We start from the raw sequence: 24382 nt of genomic DNA, 5'->3' as shown, positions 1-24382 counted from the left end.
CAAGGTTGTTTGACAGTTACTACAAACATCAGTTTTGTATTGAGGTTTTCTTGCCTTTTAATTTTCCTCACAGATTCTGGGAGTTCTGGTTTCACTTCGTCTCTGTAGAAAAATTTCAGCTCAATGATTCGATTTTTCTTGTCAAAATGCACCCTGGGAGTCGCAGCTAACTTCTCCCCTAAAGTTTATACGTACACAGGCTTCAACATTCAACTTTTTTTTTTATCAAAGAACTGGACACCAATGCTGTTGTTAAGCTTTTGTGTTGATGATTCAACCAGGAAAGTCTCCTGCTGATCCAAACCTTAAAAGTACTCCCACCCTGAGTCACTTATGTAACATCGTCTGTGGGGAAAATGAAGCCAAAACTCAAACCAGTGGAAATCTTTCTTTATTCTCTTGTTTACAGATTCACAACGTTTTGAAGGAATGTTTTGAGTTTTTTGGGAAATAAACTTATTTGCTCTCTTGCTGAAAGATCAAGGAAATGCAACTCTTAAGTCTGCAAGTTGAGTATTTAGTATTAGCTCAGCGTGAAGACTAGACGCATTTAAACTGACTTCTTATACAAACAGAAATGCAAAAAACAGTTTCAGCTTGTAACTGTCTTTAATCTTGTCATTTTCACAGGATACAGTGTGTTAATTAGTGAGCTTTTGAGGTGCTGATAGGTGTATTTATACCCATAGAGCTTGGCTACCTGTTGCCCCATTGTTTCTACTCTTTATGCTAAGCTAAATCAATCACTTCCTAACCTCATACTTACCTTACAAGCGTGAGAGCGGCATCAATCTTTTCATTAAACTCTCAGCGATAAAGCAAATAAGCGTATTTACCAAAAGCCTTAAAAGTAAAACCTTCATTCTTCATCAGCCTGTGGAGTGCAATAAACCACAGCTGCCTGCATACGTTGTTCTGTTATCATGCGAATGTAACGAGATACCCTTGAAGCCACGTTGAAAGATGGATCTTTTAACTCAGTGCTTTTATCCCGGTTTAGTATTCTTGGCAGGAACGGCCAGGAACGGGAACAGCTTTGTGTTTCTCCTTTTCCTGCATATTCAGGGATAATATATTCTTTATGTAAAGCTATAACACCGCACCAAACAGAGATGATTTCATTGTCAGTCTTCTCATTACACCTCGAGTAGCGGTCTCAATTTCCAATTAAATTATTATTTTGGGGTTGTTTTTTTTTGTTAGGTTTTGCATTGTGTTTACCTGTAAAGCAATTATGAGAATATTGAATAGGGGAGGAAAAAAAAACCCCGATAGTATTTACATGACGTGGGATTGATATGCATGACAGTGGGGGCCGAGAACCGACTTCTCTGGACTCTATCACTCTTCTGGGCCCGGCTGACAGGAGCTCAATTAAACACCCCATCTCAATGACATGCTGGACGTGTTTGGATGAGATACCACTCCGTGCACATTTCACCTGGATGCAGAATGATTATGCTGATCCCTATCCATGCTGTGGATAATGCCATTCTCGTTCATCACAGTGTTGTGTGCTCTGCCTTATTGAAAAAACATTGCGATGTGGCTCCGTAAGTATTTTAAGCCTCCCTTTTGAGGGCCTCACATAAACAACATGTGTGTATTTCATTGTATATCACGCAGGCTCTTGTGTAATATGGATTGGCAGATCTGTTTGTTCACAGATCAACTCTTTATCTGTTGTATTGTAGCTGCAGAGCATCATCCATCAAATCCTGCTTACACAATTTCAAGACTGTTACTAATGAGCTTAACTATGAGTCAAAATAGAAATTTTTCTCTTGTTGCCCCACAGCTGAGTTGGGAATCTTTGATTAACATGTCGTGACAATGAAACACACACACACACTCTCACACCGATACACACTCATCTATATACAGTAAAATCCCTGCCACCGTTGCCCCTCAGGAGGAGAAGTTTGGAAGTGCTGATGTTGATTAGCATAGCTTTGAGTGAGCCAACCCTTTGTCATGCATTTGCCACGATGAATCAAGTTCAACATCTGCAGCCACCGGGCTGTCACAACAGAAAGATTTGCCACAGATGAAGTTGATTTCCATATCAAAACCGAGGACCTCATGTGCCACAGCCGCCTCATTTGCTGTGAAAAATACGTCCGCACCTGCTAGAAAATTATCAATATGACCGTCACTACCCTCCTCATTCATTTATAGCTTATAGGCAGAATCTTTAATGACAGAGGAAAGAAAATGTTTTAAAATGTGTTGCCTTATTAGTTAGTGTGACTATCTAAATGAGCTCTCTCAGCAGTTGTCTTTATTATCACATTAATTCACCATTAGCATAGAGACGGGTTAATTTTATTTTCGTTAAAGCACTTCTGTAGCTGCCTGAGCTCTAAATTATTTAGAGATAAAAATGCACTTATAAGAGAGATGCTATTTTGTTTTCTGTCTAACTGTGCCTCATGAATAATTAACAGAGAAGATAACGTGTACCGCACAGTCCAATCTCAGCAGTTTAGTCAGTTTTATTCTGTTTAACACACTGAGCGTGGTCATTTCAACACATTAAATATGAGTACATTTGATTCTGCTTTGATTTCTGTAGTCACTGTTGCTTGTTTTTATTTACCTCACACTCCTGTTGATATGGTTCTGCTGACTTCCACTGTGTGTTTTATCTAGCTTTGTTTACGACATTATTTGGCTTAATCTCGCATTGAAAACATTTTCAAAGTTGTTGATACGATTCTTACTAACGTGGTAAAGTAAGAGGAAGTTGGGCATTTTTCTTAGCGATGGCAGGTTATTTCCCAGCTGTCACCCACAGTGATGGAATATGAGTTAACAAGGAACCATTACATGCAATACCATTATTTTTCTCACATGCTGGACATCCTTTGACAACACCTATATAATGTTATGGGTAGTAAGGAAGAACTCCTAAATCCCTGGTGTATTTTCTTATACCATTAAAGCTGCTGCATTGGCAGTTTGAGCAGCGCTGGAGGGAATTATTGACTAATTTTGCTTTGACGCCCAACAATGAGCTTGTGAATGCAGGTAGCACTGAACCTGTGTGCATTAACAAGCCCTGTTGGACAAATGAAGGGGGGGGGGGGGGGGGGGGGCAGTATCAGCTGCAGCAGATGCAGAGAGGTAATTGGCTCTTTTGAAAACCTAAAGCCAGAAACAATTTGTTAATCAGAATTGTCCAAGAAGAGCAGATGCAATCTCCAATAACAGGAAGCACAGTAGACCCCAGATCCAACCTTTGAAGGAGGAGAGGGAAGGACTTAGATAAGCTCTCAATTATCCAAGTTATCTGGGAGCAACGGCCCACCAGCGAAGACAGCGTCGTCTTTACGCCCTGGTTTAACTCAATTAAAGGAAGGGACTCAACCAAGATCTGGTTAAACTCAATATTACTTTGTAATTAGATGGGCACGAAATCATTTTTAATGCTTTATTCGTCATAGAGTTTATTAAATTACTTTGATTAATGGTTAAGTTAGTAAGAACATAATTAAAGGAGAAGGTTCAAGAAGGTTCACGTGAAGTTCAGTGTAATATACTGGAAAAGTCAAGTCAATTAATTCCCTTTCCCCCCCTCTCCGCCCATTGCCACGTGATTTGAAAATAAACATTTGAATGTTCACTTATTGTACTCATCAGATACAAGATATTAATTTGACTTGAATCCTCAGAGGTTTATGGGGGAAAAAAGTAGTGCATGAGTCCTCTACTGGAGACGTATTAGCTTTTATTGAGCCTCATCAGCTACAGTGTCCCAACAGATACATGAAGGCAATTTCACATCCCAGTTCACACATATTTTCATCTACACACAGTTTTGCAAGGTTACAAATTTCTAAATCTATATATAAATATGTATACATCAGCTTTTCTAAGTGGGCATTTATGCACACTGTATGCAGCCACATGTAATGATCTCGCCTTCTTGCTGTCTCTGTTTCTCCTTCAAACACTCACAACACACACACACAGACACACACAGGTAAACCCTCATCATTACTGGTTGTAAACACTCAGGGATCACAATTGGAGCGATGGGGGATTGTCGATGGGAGCGGCGAGACTTCTCAGTCACAGGTGGTTCAGCTCAGGGGAAAATCTTCACAGGAGACGTCCTGACCTAAGGGAGCAGCCATCTCAGTCGACCTGAGAAAAACAAGCCCAGTGGTCGTTATGAGGGCATTTCAGTCTGAGCACGCTCAAGAGCAGGGGCGGTAGTGGCATCACAGTCAGATCAAGAGGGGGGAGCGGTGTGGAAACAGAGCAAAGAAGAGACAGGGTGAGGAGGGGGGGGATGGGGGTTGTTAGACCCTGCTGCTTCTCGGTGTGTTGAGTCTTTCCCATGATTGTTGTGTCTCCTTCAACGTACTTCTTTAGCAAAGATGTGATGCAATAATTCTGTCCTTACATCACCTGGGGACAATATGATTCATTAAGTACGCAAATGTTGCACACACACGCACACACATTTGCTATGGCGTTGAATGCATACAACATGTTGTTATGCATTTAACAGTCTTGGCCCGGCTTACATACTCATCCACGTTTGGACTGGCACACAAACAAACTGAAGCACACACACATGCGCGCACACACACACACACACACAGACATGCATACACGTGTTTGTGTGTAAACACTCTTGAGAGACTCTGGAGGAAAGACGGAGAAGAATCAGCAGAGGACGGAGACAAGTTGCATTTATCTTCTGCATGCTATGCTGCAGCGTGTGTGTGTATGTGTGTGTGTGGGTGTGTTAGTCCCCTTGGATGAGCACTCACGGCTGAGGATGCAGCTGGGAGCATGAGTTCTGACCGAGAGGAGTATGACATGGTCTGTCAGAGAGCTGTGACCCTAATTGTTGACCTTTGCCTGCACAACAGCACATTGTTGGATCAGGACACCTGTCAGGATTTCCTCTTCCTGCTGTCTGGCCAAAGCTCTGACCGCAAAGATCCGGGTAAGGACTATAATTAACTCCTGATCTATAGTGAGTGTAAAGCAGTAGCTTGTCTGGTGTGCTGTGTGAGTCTCCATGCTCAGTGTGTTTTAAGGAGAGAGCTAATTTTAAAGGATTCTCTGTAGTAGTGCTTTATTTGTATGTGCATGCCAAAGATAGCTACAGTCTGCCTTCTTGCTGTTTAGCATGTGGTTTTGATTCTTTTTCTTTGATATTATTCCTTTTCTTTTATGTTGATCACTTGCACCATTACATATGGTTGCTCGGACAGGACTTCGATTGAGCGTTGTAAGCCATTTATACAGTTTTGGTGAAAACAGGGCAAAACAAACTCACAATGACTCCCCAGTTTGCCCCAGAGAAAACAGCCTCTATACCGTTAATAGATAAGCCTCAAGTCTGACTAATGCCAGCTGATGTTGTCTTGACCACTCAAGCTTAGAATGACAAGAGACGAGAAACAAACAAACCTTATCAGAAATGCATGCGTGTACAACGCCTGGGTGAATAAACAAATACGACCACGCTAGTGCAAGAGCAGTCGCGTTATGTGTTTAATCCGTTCTGCAAAGTTTCAACCTCCTGAATTGGATTTATGACTTATTCATGAGGGATGATTTACACATCTGTTGCAGCCTCGTGCATCTGTTGCTTTGGCACTTGCAGTGGGCTTCACCCCCTTTTAAAGGAATAATCCCTCTTTTCAAGTGCTTAGCTAATGTAGCAGCTCTACTACCGGCTCTGGAAGACTTAGTGTGTTTTGAGTCCCTGTTTTGTGAAGTCTAGTTTTGAGAGTGCACCGTTCAGTAAAGCAAATACTGGTTGAATTGTCTACAAAAGCAGAGGAAACTTGTGAATTTTGTGTTTCAATGCAGATTTCACTATACGATACATGAAAAAAGGGTGTTTAAAACATTGTAGCATGGCAGATTAAGAAAGGCAGGCTTCAGCTTCGCTCACAGCGTACAGATATTTAGACAGCACAGCTTAAGCATAAAACATGTTCTGTAAACAATGTGAAGAATGACACTATTTTTATGTGAATGCAAGAAAATCTGTGTCTGAATGAAACAGGCATAAAACCTAACCCCATGCAGTAAAGCTGGATTTATGATATAAAGACATCAGTACATCAGTTTAAATATATCAGGACATGATTTCATACTGATTATGAAATCTGTTGCATATGTGATATCTATATCCAAATTCCTAAATTGTTTTGCTAATCCATTTCATTTTGTATTTCATTTTCCAACCAAAGTGCTGAGCTTTGAGCACTGATTTGAGCTCTTATATCTGACAGGGTCTTTAGCTCTGTCAGCAGGTGCACAGAAAGGAGAAAAATACCATTTATGGCTGCTTTTTTTTTTTTTTTTTTTAAAGGATGGGTCCCTGTTGTTCACAGAGTGCATGTCACACCAATTCTGACCAAATCCACTGTCACCTCACATCATCCTCAGTGGAGGAATTGAACGTACATCACAGTGCCACTGGCATCCACTACTGAGCTGTGGGGACATTAAATGCCATTGCATGTTATGTAGCCATTGAAGTAAATTATTTCTGCCACATGGAAGCTAAAGACAAGCTGCTTCTCATAATGTTGGAGGATGTGTAGGTTGGGGGATGGATGGAACGTCTCTTTGTATATATTTTCTGTGCTACAATGCATAGATCCTGCAGAGAGCAATATGTGGCTGTGTTCAACAAACAAACATCTTATGCACGGTGGAGACTGAAATAAAAGGGTTTTTACATATCAAAAAAAGAGCTATGCAATGCCAAAATGCTATTTGTGATCATACATCAATCAATCAATCTTTATTTGTATAGCGCCAAATCACAACAAAGTCCTCTCAAGGCACTTTACACATAGAGCAGGTTCTAAACCGTACTCTTTAGGTTTTAATTTTAAAGAGACCCAACATTATTTGTTAAAATGGCTATAATCTACAGTTTTATACTTACATGTCAATGTCTAATTGCATTACATGTTGTCTAATGTCAACATGTAATGTGCAGCGCTGGGCATTGCATTTTAATATGTTACAATAACTATTACTTTTTTAAATTCAGCAATTACATTACAGCTACTAATCCCAGTAATACACCAATACTTTGATGATTTGGGGGTCGACTTTTTTGACATATCCCCGCTAATTTGATGAAGGGTTGATATCAGTTTGGTTTCTGTGAGTTCAGTGGACAGACTGGTACATGCTAGCCTGGTGTGAGACCTGGAGGAGGTGGGAACACTAGAGGAGACGGGACTTCATGCAGTCAGAGGGGCTAATGTTGAGTTAGCTGTTGATGGTCAGTAAATACCTCCAGACTGTAGACTGGCTGCTTGTTAAACCACAACTCTTTTTCTTTTTATACACCTGTTAAATAAACAGGAGATGTAGCATGCAGGTGTGGACGCTGATAAGACCCTTGTATATTACTAGTAGTAGTAGCTTAATTGTCATTATATTGAGGGTCAGAGAACAATATAATGAAATAATAGTATATATTACACTATACCTTATACATTTTAATTTTATGTCAATATCGCCTCTGAAAATATAGTCAATATTGTGATATGCACCCTATATAACTGTAATTTTAAAAAATGAAAAACCATTTTTAAAAGTCATATCATTATAGTGTGGTGGTAAATTTCACAGCCCAGCATGTAAAATGCAAGTGATTACATGTTTCAAATAACATGCTCAACCCTGGTAATGTGAGAGGACGCCCCCTCGTTATGATGAATCTCTGCAGCTTTAGTTGGTATTAGACCAGAATTATCTCTGCATTAAAAAACACAACCCCCTCTCAAATTTGGGTCAGTGTAATGACTCAGCTGAGATGCCACTGCAGAGAGAAAAAAAAGTATTTTCATTTCATTTCCTGTAAATTCTTTAGCACAAAAGTCTCCCGTTATTTAGTCATTTAAAGCTTTTAATTTAAAGCAGTTTAGTAGGAGAGGTTGATTTTGCATCAGCGGTAACTCAACACAGCTCTGATACAGATGACCCTCTGCAGGCTTCCCTAAAACCGGCCAATCAGAACATAAAGAGACAGGAGCTAGAACGGGCTGTTTGAGACAGAGGCTGAACTGTGGGGCTGTATAAATAGTCAATATAGGGCTAAAGAAGGAGTTTTTTTTAAATTGTAAATCATGCAAAGAAAGACAATGGAGCCCCAGATCAATAATATAAACTTGAAAATATGCGTATGTCCCATTTAAATGTCAGCAAACAGAGCACGCTCTCTGCTGAAACTATCCATTAGCCGCTCCGTTGCTCCCAAAACGTTCATTCTTACATTTAGATGTTATGTTTATTTTCCTTCTTCATCTCTCTCTATCAAGCTTTTAGGGTGATTCAAGAACATAAAAATGTTTCACTTTCATTTTTGCCTCATTTTCTCTTGTGTTTCAGTGCACATTAGGCTTGTGAACATAGAGCTGTTTGAATATATCTGCACCTATCAGGCTCACAGCGGAAGAGACATTTAAACAGAGCGAATTTCCCTCCGATCTCGCCCACCGTTGACTGAGTTTTCCCTCACTAGTTTCAAATCGATTATGATAAAATAAGAATGACCAATTAGAAAGCCTGGGACTTCGATTCCCCCTGCTCCGATGTGGCTGAGAGATAATAACCCCATTGTCTTTATTGACCAATTTGTTGAATCTTGAGATGGTTGATTGTGTTCCAATCAAAGCTGAGGTTGTAACAGCACGAGATCCAACTGCTCTGCTTGTGAAAGACAACACAAGATTTTTTTTCAGGCTAGATAAACGAGAGCTCGGGTCAGCGTCTCACACTCTGCTGAGCGAACGTTTCCCACTGATCAGCTGCTTACTTCAGAAATTGATGTTTACTTCAGGGCATTGATACAGGTTACAAAACATCCCTTAAGCCTGAATGACCACCTTCCTCCTCCTGCTTCATGCTCATTACCAATTCCACTTTCATTATCAGCTGCAGCTTCAGGTGTGTGGGCTTGAATTGACAAGGCTTATTTTTGATCACATTATTTCTCACACACCCATCTCATCTCCAGGTTTATTAAGCAAGACCTTGGCTGGCAGAGGACATTAGCATCAACGGATCATTCATTTAGCTCCCCCGCTGGTCTGCTCCTCTCTCTATCTGTGGTATTTGCAAGCATGGATGCTGCATTGCAGGTTGAATCCGAAAAACAAAAAAAACAAGAACATCAAATTAACTGCACTGTGGAGATTAGAACCCCCAGCTGAACCAATGTGCCTTTCAATAATTCATACCCACTGTCTACTGTCTTGGTATTTTATTGATACAACATTTCACTGTAGACCACAAAAGAACACTGGAGACAAGGTCTGTTCCTGTTGAGGGAGATAACACGCCAAAAAATGTCTTTCTCAGCTGTCATGAAAAGACCAAACGTCAGTCCTCAAAGTCCTGTGTAATTATTGCTGTAATCATTTGAATAATGAAACACTTTTTTTTGGGGTGTTTTTTATTATATTTTGTAAAAGCACACACTCAAATAAGCTGGGCAGAGAAATAAATCCAAGATCCAGCTTTAGGAAGGTTTATGTGGTAGGTATAAAGATTACCTAAAGTAAGGGTGTTTTTGATGTCACTAGGGGTTAAAATCAAACAGATATGCCAGAGTAGGGTCAGTGATCCAGTTCAGTAGGAGGAGGAAATAATGACCGGCCAAGTGGAACACATTTTTCATTAAAATTAATGCGCTAAAGACAAAAGTCAAAGAGCGGCTTGAATACCAATCAGCTCCTCTATAAGCAGTCTGTGAACAGCATTATAATCTGTCTTTCTCTCAGGGCTTCTCTGGTGATTCCTCCCTACACATTTTAATTGTGATGCTCAATGGCGACTGGGATGTCCCTGAAGGTGCTAATTTCGAGTGATGTTATCTGCTCCTCAGCTTGAACAGCTGTGGTGCTATCCCGAATGTGAATCCATTTCCATTAATAAATAATAAATAATAGAAATCCTTCTTCCTGGATTAAATAGTGCAGACGACCACAGTGCTTTGTATGATTTGTTACTGACTCAGAGAACAGTGTTTCCTTGCTTGGTTGTCTCCTACAAAATGCATCAGTGTCATTAATGTTATTTAGGTTGAGTAATGTAGAAACCTGCTGTGTTTCACCCAGGCCAGTGCACTTGGGCATGGCCTATGCTTGGCTATTGAGCAGTAACATTGGCTTATTGATTAAGGAATCAGGCCCCAAGCAAGCACAGCGATGAGAGCCTCACAGGTCGAGGATAGACACAACAGAGCATGAGATTCCTTTTTTCTTTTCGCCCATCCATCTATCTCACCGAAGCATAACATTACAACGTATAACAATTGAGTGTTAATTGATCATTTGCTTATTCTCACCACCCTTAGTTACTATTGCTATCCCTGTCAAGCTTTCCATTAGCAAAGCAGCATGTAATTCAGTTTACATTGAAAACGGTGGCGGATTAACAACTCGAAGAAAACGTTTCAGGCTCATTTTTTCAGTCATCCATCTCGCACACGTCTGATGGAACAGATGCTGTTCTATTTTAATCAATACGGCTATCTATACTGGCTGTGTAGCAACTCGTGTTACATTCACGCTTCATACATATAACCATGACCTGATGTGTGCACGTTCCCAATTTACACATGTAACTACAGTGATTGTGTATCTTTATTGAGCTGCGAGCGCTGCCAAACCAGACTGAGCTGCTGCTATAGACAATGTTATGAGAAAAACAAACAAAAGTGAGCTTCTTATTTGTACCTGGAGACTATCTAGTTTTTTCAGCTGAAATGAAAACTGTCTCTGGTAGATTTAATAATAATTAAGCTAATGTAAGGTCTCCATGAACTGGCTGAAAATGCTGTTTCTGGCTGACTTTCTTTTTTTTTTAAATTGCTTTTTTTGGGGCTTTTCTGCCTTTATTGGACAGTTGGTGGCAGGGAGGAAACAAGGGGAGAGAAAGAAATGGGTTTGACATGCAACAAAGGTCCCTTGCCTGACTTGAACCAGGGACGTTGCGGGTACACGGCATGCCCTGTAACCACTTGGCTACGAGGACGCTCCTCTGGCTGACATTTTAATGTTTCCAGCTGACATAAACAAGAACCCTGTAAAAGGGGGACTTAAATATACACTATATATATGCTTGATGATCTACTATGGTTGATAACGAGTTCGGTTGGGGTTGCTGGAGTGGAAACTTCCCTAAATTCAATAGAGAGCAGGACAGAGCAGCTAATGTTAGGCTAATCTGTAACAGCATCAAAGACCAGCTGCCACATGGTGAATTTGCTAGTACGAGCTGAGCTTTTAACCTTTATAACCACCCAGCAAGTATTAAATGCTCTTTGGTTTTGATATCCGCGTTGGGTTTATACTGAGGTATGCTAGTTAGATGAACATGATTGTGTGTTTTGCAGTTTACATTAGAGCATACAAACACATTTTACTCAATTCTTTACACCTTTTCTCTTTGTGGTTTTTTTTGGGTCTGGAAAGGCTAAAAAAAGAGACACCATCCTCCACAGAGTATCGCTTTTACACACAGCCCCACATGCACACTTCTTCAGCATGTGGGAAAATCCAAAGCTTGACAGGCCTGCCGTGCCTCGTTATGGTAGCTAGGCTGTGATTGGACAATCATGGTGCGGGGGCACAGGATTTGCTAGCAGTCAATTGCACATTTCTATACTGTGTTTTGGGATGGCTTAATTGCGGGGGATAGAAGCTGAGAAGGAGAAAAGGATGTGTTTCTTAGTCTTGTTTTACCTCATTTGACTTCCTTGCATCACTGTCAAGCCCTTTTCATACCTCTCATTTCTAACGAGGCCCCCTGTACCTCCTCTGTCTCTGAGTTTCGATGGCTGGTTCGTTGAGTTGTCTGTCACAGTAAAAAGCTTTCGGCCTCTGGGACCGACACTTCTGTCACGCTCACAAGGTTGACGGTGTAGAATCAGACATGGGGCCTGCACACTTCATCACACAAATGAATGTGCAGTCTTGGAGGATAATATAGAAACGCTGCATTGTTCCTGCAAAGAACAAAACCAGGACTGAGATCTGTGAGGATATAATTAACTGTGGCTTAGACCTGACACTGTTGAGACATTTGTGTAATTTAGTGTATTAATATCTTGTTATATCCTGAGGAGCTCAGTGTTTCTAAGACAGACAATTACACTGTTATACCAGTCAGTTTTCTTACAGTTGTGTCACACTATTGTGCAGCTTGGAGCTCTTCAGATGTTGGTGTAATCTCAATATTACCACTTCAGTAGAAATTTCTGCTTTTTAACCAACTTTGTTTCCTCTTTGCAACTTTGATCATTAAAACTTTGTCCAGAAACAGAAGGAAAAGACACGTTTTATTGATGTTATTACAATTACTACTGATCACCAATGTAATAACAAAATTATCTTTTTAAAACGAGAACTTTAATCATCTTAATGATCATTTCACTAATTTAATCATAAAATAATTTCTCCGCGTCTGCTGTCTACTGTTTAACATATTCTTCATGATCTTTATACATCAGTGGTGTTTTCACAGCTTGTGGTGCTGGCAAGTGGAAAGAAATCAATTGATGCTCATTTAAAAAACAAACTGTATTTACAAGGTAATTAACTGATAAATATTACAATCATTATTTTATTTTTTTTTACCTCATCTGTTACAAAAATCTTACAAAGATCATTTTTTAAAATATTTGTGGTGCTTTAAGTTTAAATTTAAAAAAGGTAAACATCTCTCCTCTACAATCTAATACAATCCAGCACACATACAGGACTACAATAAATTAATCTAATTGTATTCAGTTTGTGTTCAGACAAGAGATGAGAGGTTCAACTCTTTTTTACTCACTTGAGTTTTTATGAGTCTCTAAAGAGAGTTGGCTTTTGAAGTCAGAGCCTGGGGAGTCCTCCGACGGTGAACGGACACTCATCTACTAATTACAGCCTGCAACTCCAACTAGTACAAATAAATAAATATTATGAAATATTTTCTTTGAGGTGAAAATCATTTGTGGGTAGCCTTTGGTCTCTGGGGAAGTCTGAATTACTTCACTTCACACTCATGCACACGTATATGTATTCAGGGCGTGGTGAGTCTACTAATCAGAAATTACAGATGGTTGAATTTCATGATTAATCAGAATCGAGTGGTAGAAAAGCACGAAAAAAGGACAAATTACAATTCATGGATGTTCACCGACTGTGACGTGGAAGTTGCGGGTGAGTGAGTGATTAGTGCAACCTGAGTTAGAGAGACCTTCAGCTCCGAGCAGGAAGAGCGACGACTGAATTGAAACAAGCACCAAAGTGAATTTAGCCCTGTGAGAAAATCTCAGGGCTAGGAGTTGGCTGGGTTAATACAGTAATTAACTTGATGCATTTCCATAAATACCCTTAATGTAAGAGTTGCACAATAGTTTGTTTCAAATGATTTGTTCATGACCTGCACATCGCTAATGTCAGAGGTGTTGATTAAACCTTGTTGTCTTTTTGACAGCTCTTGTATGTGGTGCTGTATTATACTGAAAGGTTTTTGTAATAATTTGTCCACTGTGAACTTCTTAAGCTTTTTCTCAGAAAGGGCTTGTTTGTCAAAATAATCGAAACTGTTAAGTATTTTAATGAAAATGTTTTATCCTCTGTCATACAACTGAAAGGATCCATCCCACAGGATTACATTGTGCATAAGAATATCACATATTGCTGTTAGAGCTGGGTATCGGTACTTGACACCTTTAAAGGTGTCGACTGAAATAAATCGATACCAAGTAGTATTAAATTATCTCCTGTCAAACGGTACCTGCAATCGATCCTTTTTGCACCCAGAGCTAGAAAATATGACTATTTGTATGGACTTGCTCACAGCCAATCAACAGCAAGCGTTCTTCGATTTACTGCAACGTGTGATTGGCCCACTGCCACAGCAGCTACAACCCGTCTGTGGTGTTGAAGTCGTGGTGAATTTGAGTTAGCGTGTTTAGCAGTTCAGCAGCTGAGATGCCACCTAAACGCTCTAAAGTGTGTCTACACTATGTATGTGTATCCAAATGAAGTTTGTTCCAGTCCTCTGAAATGATGCGAACGCGGAAGTAACTTAAAACTGCATTCTATCAAAAGGCCACCAGGGGGCGACCATTTTGGTGTCAAAAGGACTTCCGTCTCTATACAAGTCAATGGAGAATTCACCAACTTCTCACTTGATTTATAACCTCAGTAAACGTTTTCAAAATGTGTTTATGGTCTCAATCGCTAGTTTAAAGCCTTCTTCAATGCAGTATGATGTTCATTTGTGAAATTTTGGCCTCCCTGATTTTATATTTGACGATAAAGCAGGGTATGCATTAGGGCGTGGCTACATCGTGATTGACAGGTTGATTTGTTCACAGGTTCAGGAGGGCGCCTCTTGCTCCTCCTGATGCCCATGACATCTTCAAGATGGCGCTGCCCAGATCCAAAACTATTCGCTTCCAAGCAGCAGTCCACAAACCAAATGGGTAACTTCACGGATGTTACGTCCATTTTATATACAGTCTATGCTCTTGAGTCAGCATCAGTTGGGGCTGAAGACTACAAGTCTGAAAAAAATTAAAATTTGAGTTGTGTGTGGAGATAGAAAGAAGCGACCTCTGCAACCCGCTCCTCATTTCTGCTTGAGGCAATGTTAGCAACTACAAGAATAACACACCTGAATCTGTGCAGTCCAGTTAATCAAGTGAAGTTGTACGGTGGGTAACCTAGGTTTTGTCAAGATTTTGACAAGGAAGACGCATGCATGGAATAAAAAAGATATTAATGAGATGTTAATGCTCATGTGTTGTCAATAGAGACAGAGTACAATTAAGTCCCGCCCACCCTGGAGGGGAAAACAATTCATCACTCTCCACTGACTTTGTATAGTGTGAAGGTGCCTCTTTGTCACTTCTGTCTGCTAGAACAACAGCAAAATGTCAACAGCTGCTATGTGGTGGGACACACTGCCACACATGGACAGCCTGCAGCTCAAAAACCTCAAAAATGACACGTATACCTGAACTCGCTGGAACTCACAGAGAACAGGCATGAAAGTAAAAACCAAGCGGCTGTTGAATTAAAATGTATGCAGCCTGAATGGGAAATTATTGCATGTATAAAGGTATAATTTCCAAATTTTAAACCGTATTTGCCATATCATTGCCTGTGAAAAGTGTCATGCCAACCTGTTATGTGGTTGAGTTTGCTACAGTTGTGCTATCTCAACGTGGACAGGATGTAAGCCCTTGCATTCATGTACTGCAACTAAATTTAACGGGTTTCAGCACATGCTAAGAACTACTTTTTCCTCTTTGGCAGACTTTGAGTGATAAAATAACGCTTTGACATGCTCAAATCTAATGCTTTAACCAGCTAGTGGCTACAGGCCTTTTGATAGTGTTTTAGTCCTTGGTTGCATTTTATGGTGCCAATTGTTTTCGCCTCTCGTTGCACTCGGTCTCTATAATCTTTTGAGTGCTACAGCTTTTTCCATTATTTTTAACAACATCCTTTTTCTTAGATCATGATAAAAGAAGGGCAATATAAAACATGGCATTTAATTTTGACTTTATGTCATAACTCACTGAATGATTAATGACAAGTCCAGTCCTGTGCCTTAATACTGTTTTAACATAATGTTGATCCAGTTTCCGGACTTTGCTGTGGCTTTTTGTTGTCAGTTGTGACTAGCTAGCTCGTATCTTCATGAATTGGTTGAAAACGCAGTCTCTGGCTGATTTCCTAACCTCAGCTAATGCCAGTTTTTATTTTCATCAAACCATATGTTCTGTTATATCTAAATATAGACATGCACATATATCCTAGTGACTCATTGCAGTAGTGTTGTTATTCTCACAAGTGTCTCCTTTGACCACAAGAACTCCACTCAGGAGTGGTGTGAGATGTGTTGTATCTGTTGCCTGTAGGAGAAAGAGGTGAGATGTTTTTTCTTCTAATACTGTAACCTAACCTGACGTGCCAAATGGTTTGTTACAGAGAATTAATCTGAGAAATCGTCCTTGAAAACTGTTTTAAAAAGGGTGGGCACTTTCATAAAAATACTTGCCAGGTGATTGGATGAACCATCTGTCCAATAGCGCTGTCACCACATCTAAACCACGCCCGTAACTGCTAGTAGTTCCTCATAGGACGCTGATTGGTCCGTACCACTGCGGTTTGGCCATGAGGACACAACTCGAAGCCTGACAAGACTGATTCTTGCGTGATCTCGTGATTCCAGCTGCCTTGCAAGGTTAAGTTGTAACAACCCACAGGCTATGACAACATAATGAGGAGGAGGAGGTCCACTATATTAAAACTTTACTCACTAATAAGACAAGGATGTTGCTCGCATGAAAGGCTAAATTAAATACAAATACCAATGCTTAAGGGACAAACTAAGGGTGTAATATGTATGCAGCATTGCAGTTCCTCAACAGTGACTGAATACTGCTGCTATCTATTATGACACTGATTAAAGATGACTACATGTTTTTCTTCATTTATTTTAAGGTTCAGCCAAAGGGGAAGAGCACCGATGTATGTATTTGTATAATAGACTATCTTATCAACTGTGTGCACTGTATCTTTTTTGTAATCTTTTGTGTGTATATACCCAGTGTTCCTGAGCTGCCAGAAAACGTGTTGGTCACAGTACCTAGAACATATGGTGCCTTAGGCCCTGCATCAGTTCAGACTGTATCATTCCCATTTCCTGGAATCTCTGCTGCTTCCTATATTTTGTGTTTTCACTTATACTGCCATTAACAATCCCCTCAGGAAACATGACCCACAAGAAGTACAATCAGGGAGAGGGGAGGGGAGGACAAATTGAATAACAATCTCATGACAAAAGACTTGGAGGCATAGAGAAGTATACCTATGTCTGTCTGTGTGTGTGTGTGTGTGTGTGTGTGTGTGTGTGTGTGTGTGTGTGTGTGTGTGTGTGCGTGTGTGTGTGTGTGTGTGCGTGCGTGCACTCATGTAGATTTGTGTGTGCATGTGAATAGGTGTGTTTATGTGTGTGTAAGTAAGGTTGTGCAGTTGGCAGAGCACGAGGCTTTTGAACAACGGAGTGATCATGTTTCATTACGACTAAAGACAGAATTAGATTTTTAGATCCTTCTTTGGGCAGAATGGGAAAATAGAGGTGCAATTTGAGGTTTGTTGTGACATTTCATCCTCTGATTATATTAGCGCCCTCTGCAAAACAGGCAATGCCCGGTCTGAAATGATGTTACCTAAGCTGACAAGAATTGATGGAATGACCTTACAAGCTTGTCCACCGGCGGAAAATTGCTCTGTGGTTTCACTGTGAAACATTGGGAGATTTGAAAACACAGTCATGTATTCCTGTTGCATTTTTATCACTTCTGTTACATCACTGTAAAAAATATTAGACACACACACAAACACATACACACAGGAGATCATATTAGGAAAGAGTTCTTGGAAAAACGTCTAAAAATTACATAGAAATGCAAAATACAGTAGAATACACTGTTGATTGAATTTTTGACACATAGCCAGTCAACAAGCAGTTGTAATCACACACACACACTCTCTCTCTCTCTCTCTGGGGCCGTGATCCATTATTCATTACCACATGCATCCGTTCATGTTGCATATTTCATTTATCTGTTAGACGCAGTAATAAATATCCAGCTACAGATTGTGTTCTACGACTAAATTACTTTAAATTCATTAATTCTGAGGCAGAGGTTTGAGTTTTTGCCCAGAAAACAATGTGATAAGAAATGTTTGGAAAGATGCAAAAAGTAAAAGTGGAACTTTTTAGAAACATCTAAATAAATGTGAACAGATTCGCTTTGCTTTAATGCCCCATGTCTACTGTGAAAGGTGACAGTATATTGTCATAACTCTGCTGAAAACTTGCTAAATAAAACAAGTTTATATAAAGTTAAACTAAATCCTTAAAATAAATTAAGTGTGCAGCATTAATCAGCAGTTATCACTTTATTTTAGTTCTTTAAATTCCAAATAATGTCCTAGAAAATTTCCTGGAGAGTACTCTGACACATGGTAGTAATTATAGGGGGGAGAAAACAGAGCCAGCGTTCAATAGCCACACACATAATTTACAATAAATTACCAGCTTTAACAATAGTGCAATCCAGTGTTTGCTATTCAGTGCACAGCCAGTCATCTGAACATGAAAAAAATACAATCTGCCTACAGGCTAGGATAATATGCAATGTAAAATGTCTAAGCATTAATAAATAAATGAGGTTACTTGGGTTAAACTGACTTTTAACTATTTATCTCAACTATACCAACTTTTCCAGAACTTTTAACTATTTTTCCTAAAGCCATTACTAATTAACAATTTTCTTTCCAGGAAACTTTCAGAAATTATCAGGAAATAATGAATCTGTAAAAAGAAATAGAGTGTGAAAATCCGCAATTTAATTATTGACTTTTAATTGTTTTGAAAACTAGGAAAAACAGCTGATTTGCATGTGGATAGATGGGAGATTATGATGATAATATTAATCATTTTCACTAATATGGCAATTAGGTGTAACTGTTGGCATATCAGTGTTGTAATGTCTGCGATTAATTGTTACTCGCGTGTCATTAACATTACAACAGGTGAAATGTGTCGAGAGAGGAACAGAAATGAGTCACCCCAATTTACATGTTATCAGGGATGACCTCGGGGGGGTCACTTATGGAAATCTCACTATGTAAATAAGTTTTGCAGATGGTAATTCCTCCCTTGGCTGGTAGATCATAGCCCCCTGCTTGACAAGCTAATCCCCAACCAGGCGTGTAATTAAGAACAGAGTTGGGTATGCTGGGAATGCGATACATGCGTGTGACATGACAGTGAAGCATCGGTCTGTGCCATCGGTGTGGTAACTAATCACCTGTCACTGTTACTCATCAAACACCCTCCCTAATGCATTCGATCAGCCAGGTTTAGAAGAAGACAGGAGAGGGGAAAGCATTACTAAGTGATGAACAGAGGTGAATTTTACCTCAGACAGAAATGTGCACATGATTTCACTGCATAACACTAAGAAATGTGTTTCAAAATTCTGAGCTACTGCTGGAGGGAATCACCGAGCTTTGGAGCTTCAAGCACAAGCCACCCTTTACAATGTTGGACCTGTATCATATCACTGCATTACCATACCATAATCCCATCATTACAGCAGACATGGTACACATACCTGAGGGTCTGTTACTGAGAACCTGATCAGAAGTGCTCTTGCTGTGTGCTTTTAAAAAAAAAAAAAATAGGATGAACTTCTCCTCTAGCTGTCTCTTAAGGCTGATGAAACCACAGCCATGTCGAATGAAATAATATTAAATAAAACTTGTGACCCCAAGGGTACCAGATATGTGGTGCTTTTTGGCAAACTTTTTATTTTCATATATATATATTCTCTTTATATTTGAAGGGTTAATCTGCAAAAGCCGACAAAAACCTATCATACCATGAATGGACCAACACCTGTTTGATTGATAATCCCCGGAGAAACACACACAAATATACTCCCTGGAGTGCAAACACAAAAGAACATGATTCACCGAAATCATGATTTTCAGCTTGTGCACTCCATGGAGTATCAATCAAACAGGTGTTTGTTTGTTTGTTTCATTTTTATCTGATGATCAGATAGATAATAACTACAATTTCATTCGCTCAAATACAGACATGCTACCGATATAAAATAATCCCAAGTATATATTTTATGTACAATTAACCTAAAATACTATATATGTTGAAAATATGGTTGTGTTTTATTTATGTTTGTATATGTTGTGTTCATTATTGGTCAAAGATGTCATAAGAGACTATAAGCATTATGACAACCCTCTCGGGAAAAACTCCTAATCCTCCCCCTGCAGGAGTCTGGCAGGCGGAGGATCAGGTGGATTCAGCTGGTTAGAAGTCAGATGCTCGTCCTCTCTACTCTGGCTTCCACCATGTCTGGTTTTAGTTGTGTTTAATTCATTCATCTTTAAGTTATGTGCAATAAATCTATATTTAGTTACAACTCATGCATTGCATCCCCTCCTTTGTCCAGCTTTGAGGCAGTTTGTGACAGTTATTACGTTGAAAGCGGCTTTACATTTTCACAATACAAAAAGATTTATTTTCGCCCTGGTATTTGAATATGATTGCATGCATATGGTCTACATAGATAAACATAACAAATACAGATGTTTCCACACAGATGCACTGCATGGTACAATTAAGCAATTAACATCTAATGATGCTCTGTGGCACGCATAAAAATACTGAGCAGGCCTGTTTGATTCTGATTTAGTATTAAGATGGCAAGAGGGAAAAGATGTAAGTGACTTTAAAAGAGGGTTCATTGTCGGGGCACGAATGGCAGGAGCTTCAGTCACAAAGACTGCTCATCTGTATGGTGCTTCAATAGGAACAGTGACTAAAGTGACATCTGAATTTGGATCTACGGGAAAGGCATCATTAAACACCACTGGGAGGTTTTGGACTGAGGTGCAAGACAGCACTTTCCACCATCATCAAAACACCAAATGAGGATAGTTCCGGTCTGCGCGAGCATGGAGTAGACGCATTTACTTCACGCTCCCACCCACTTTATAATTAAATAAAACAAACCTTAAACTTAGCCCCTTTTTCACAACATTACGATCAATAAACAATTTCTATTACCTTTTTACGACCGACTTCACGAGAAGATGTCCTCAAAGAACTTCAGAAATACCAAAAAGGACGAAAATACCACCAAAGACAACGCGGGTGCTAGCCGCTTTGATATGGATGCCATAGCCGCCATGCTAGAAAAACACAGAGCAGCCCTTTCGACCGACTTCAAATCTGCGTTCTCAGCCCTCGAGTCAAAGCTAGATGCAATTCAAGCTAAAGTAGAGGACCAGGATAGACGAGTGCTTTCCCTTGAGTCCAATGCCAATGCAGTCAGCGACAGCATCACAGCTCTGGAGACTACCTGTTCAGCGCTAGCCGACGCCAATGCTAAGCTACAGGCTAAACTCTTGGACTTGGAGGGACGCAGCAGAAGGAACAACATACGTATTATTGGCCTACCTGAGTCTGTTGAGGGCACCCGCTCCACTGAATTCTTCGCTGGGCTCCTGGTCGAGGTACTGGGTGATCAAGTCCTTACTTCAACACCTGAATTAGACCGTGCTCATCGTGCCCTCACTGCCAAGCCAAGCCCAGGGGGAAAGCCTCGATCAGTCATCATCTGCTTTCACAAGTTCCAAACTCGAGACCTGGTCGTACGTGAATCCCGCAAATTGAGGGGTAAACTCCAATATCGCGGCGACCCAATACACATCTTTGAGGATTACAGTCCCGACGTGTTGGACCAGCGATCTGAATATCGGGACGTCATGAAAGAGCTATACAACCTTGGCCTCAAACCTGCTTTGCACTACCCAGCTAAGCTGTTCGTCACGCCTAAAAACGGAGGCAAGAAACGGCTTTTCTCAGTCAAAGAGGCTCATGACTTCGTATCTACACACCGCAATCTACAGCCAAAGGAGTAGGGATACTCCGCACACAGAAGACGTTCTTCAGGAGACTTTTACAGCCTTTGGGCTCTGCAGCCGAGCAGTGCCGGGAAACCAATGTGCCGTGAGTTTGACATTGAAATGGACAGTGGTTTGGTTTTGTAGGCTGGGCGGCTAGTTACCAGTTCTTAAGCTAAACGGATTTTATCTTCTTCTCGTAAGACGTTGATTAGACAATATTTTGTCACAACGAGTATGGCCAGCTAATCTTAATCTGGCGTTAACTTTGATCTGGCTTTTGCCGTAATTGTAGCCAATATGCTATGTGTTACTGTTGGAAAAATATGTTTTCTTTTTTTTCTCTAATGGGCTTCTATTCATTATTCTCTTGCATAGACCAACTTTACACTGTTGCTTGGTATATAGCTTGCCGCGTGGGCTATGCTCTGTGTATAAATGTATTGTTTATTATAAATTGTTTATTGGTAATTTTATGATAAGAATGGGGGCAGACTTTATAGTTCGGTGGGCTGTGAGTTCGAGACAGGTGAGCCCAAGAGATGTCTCCCATTAGTTGGAGCTGCCCCTTGGGTAGTCTCCGGGCTAGGGATGGGAGGGGGGTGGGTCATTGTTTATGGTTTTCATTTTCTTTTTCTTTTTCTTTGCCAGCCGACATAAGTTATCTCCTCAGTTTTCTTTGTGACAGTGATGATCTACTTTGCTTTACAAAAATAGATAATGACACATAACACCTATGCAACTCAAGTGCATGGAAGGGGCTACAAGTTAGTTAGCTGGAATGTAAGGGGCCTTGGTCATATTATGAAACGTGCTAAGGTATTTACTCATTTGAAATCCCTGTCTGCAGATATCATGTTTCTCCAGGAAACACACATCAAGCACACTGCTAAAGGTAAACTTAGGGTCAGTTGGGTGGACCAATTATATGAATCAAATTTCACTGCTAAAGCGAGGGGGGTGGCAATTCTAATTAGGAAAAATATCCCTTTTATAAAGTCCTCTACAATTAACGATCCCAATGGCAGATTTTTAATAGTGACTGGTACCTTGAACTCTGTCCCAACAACATTAGTTAATCTATATGCGCCTAATTTTGACAATCCTGACTTTTTTCAGAAGGTCTTCGACATGATTCCAGACCTCTCCAATACTAATGTTATAATTGGGGGGGACTTTAATTGTGTCCTGGACCCCCTTCTGGACAAGCAGTCTTCCAAATCCCTCCAAAAGTCGAACTCTTGCATTCGCCTGAACACTCTGTCTGATAACTTCAACCTAGTTGATATATGGAGGCTCAAGTGTCCAACTGCAAGAGACTATTCCTTTTTTTCTCCAGTACACAAGTCATACTCCCGCATTGATTATTTTTTGGTTGATTCTAAATTGCTATCAACAGTGGAAACAGTGACGTACCACCCTATTGTAATATCAGACCATGCTCCTTTGTCCATGGTACTGAAAATAGGGGAGGTTGCAGGTCGTACTCAATGGCGCTTTGATCCCACACTGCTTTCTGATGAACAGTTCACTGACTTTCTCCAAGAACAGATCTCACACTTTATCACAGATAATGACACAGGCGATGTCAGTGACTCCACCCTGTGGGAGGCACTGAAGGCTGTCATCAGGGGACATATCATAGCGTATGTCTCTAGAAAAAGGAAGGCGGAAGGCAGTAGACTGAAAGATATAGAGCGGGACCTATCTGCTCAAGAAGATTTATATAAGAAAACCCCTGAAGACGCCACTCTTGAAACAATCACAAACTTAAAATATGAATATAATACCATCCTCTCCCAAAGAGTTGGCTCATTGCTGGTTAAAACGCAACAAAAATACTTTGAGCTGGGCGACAAACCCCACAGTCTTCTTGCAAGGCAGCTGCGACACACACAGTCTACCCGCGCCATTCATAAAATAAGAGACATTCAAGGTCACCTCACAACAGATCCAGCCAAAATAAACAAGGCCTTTGCTTCATTCTATGAGGACATGTACCAGTCTGGGGTCAGCCCTACTGATTCCCAGCAAATGAATAATTTTCTAGAGAATAGCCAGCTCCCCAAATTAGATGAAGCTGCAGCTGAAGCAATGGATGCTGCCATAACTTTGGAGGAGATACAAGCCGCTATCTCTCAATTCCCTAACAATAAAGCCCCCGGACCCGATGGGTTCACCATTGAACTGTATAAAAAATACTCTTCCAACCTAGCCCCTTTGTTACTCCGCATGTTTGCCCATTCTAAAGATACAACAGAATTGCCACCTTCACTATACAATGCTAACATTGCTGTTATCCTTAAGAAAGACAGGGATCCTTTGGAAATGACATCATACCGTCCAATATCCCTCCTCCAGATGGAAACAAAAATACTCAGCAAAGTGCTGGCTAACAGGCTCTGCAAATACATAGCTAGCTTGATACACCCTGACCAGACAGGCTTTGTCCCTGGTAGACATATACATTTCAACCTAAGACGTCTATTCAACATTATGTATCAGAAACAGAATGAGGAGTCTGTGGTGATTGCCTTAGACGCCGAAAAGGCTTTTGATTATATTGAATGGAGGTACATGTTGACCTCCCTGAAATATTTTGGTTTTGGACAAGAGTTCATTAAATGGATTGAAGTAATTTATGCTCACCCTCAAGCTTCAATAATTACTAATGGTGACATTTCACAATCGTTCCGTCTCCACAGGGGTGTCCGCCAGGGTTGCTCCTGTTCACCCTATCTGTTCAACCTAGCCATTGAGGCCCTAGCCAGTCACATTAGACTGAATCAAGAAATAGCCCCAATTAAAATGCATGGTGTGGAGAATAAGATATCCCTTTTTGCGGATGACATTACTCTATTCTTGTC

At 40.3% G+C, this 24382-nt stretch overlaps 1 protein-coding gene across 1 annotated transcript in view; it reads left to right on the top strand.

Annotated features, from left to right (window-relative positions):
• Positions 1-4806: 4806 nt before the first annotated feature.
• Positions 4807-24382, top strand: part of syt6a (synaptotagmin VIa) — a 76251-nt gene continuing 56675 nt past the window's right edge. Inside the window, exon 1 of the mRNA XM_062427973.1 lies at positions 4807-4963. Coding sequence (XP_062283957.1) covers positions 4807-4963 — 157 coding nt within the window. The remainder of the gene's footprint in view (positions 4964-24382) is intronic.

The sequence above is a fragment of the Scomber scombrus genome, chromosome 10 (genome assembly GCF_963691925.1).
Source record: "Scomber scombrus chromosome 10, fScoSco1.1, whole genome shotgun sequence".
NCBI lineage: Eukaryota > Metazoa > Chordata > Actinopteri > Scombriformes > Scombridae > Scomber > Scomber scombrus.
Note: the sequence above shows the minus strand (reverse complement) of the source record. Positions and strands in the feature narration are given on the sequence as shown.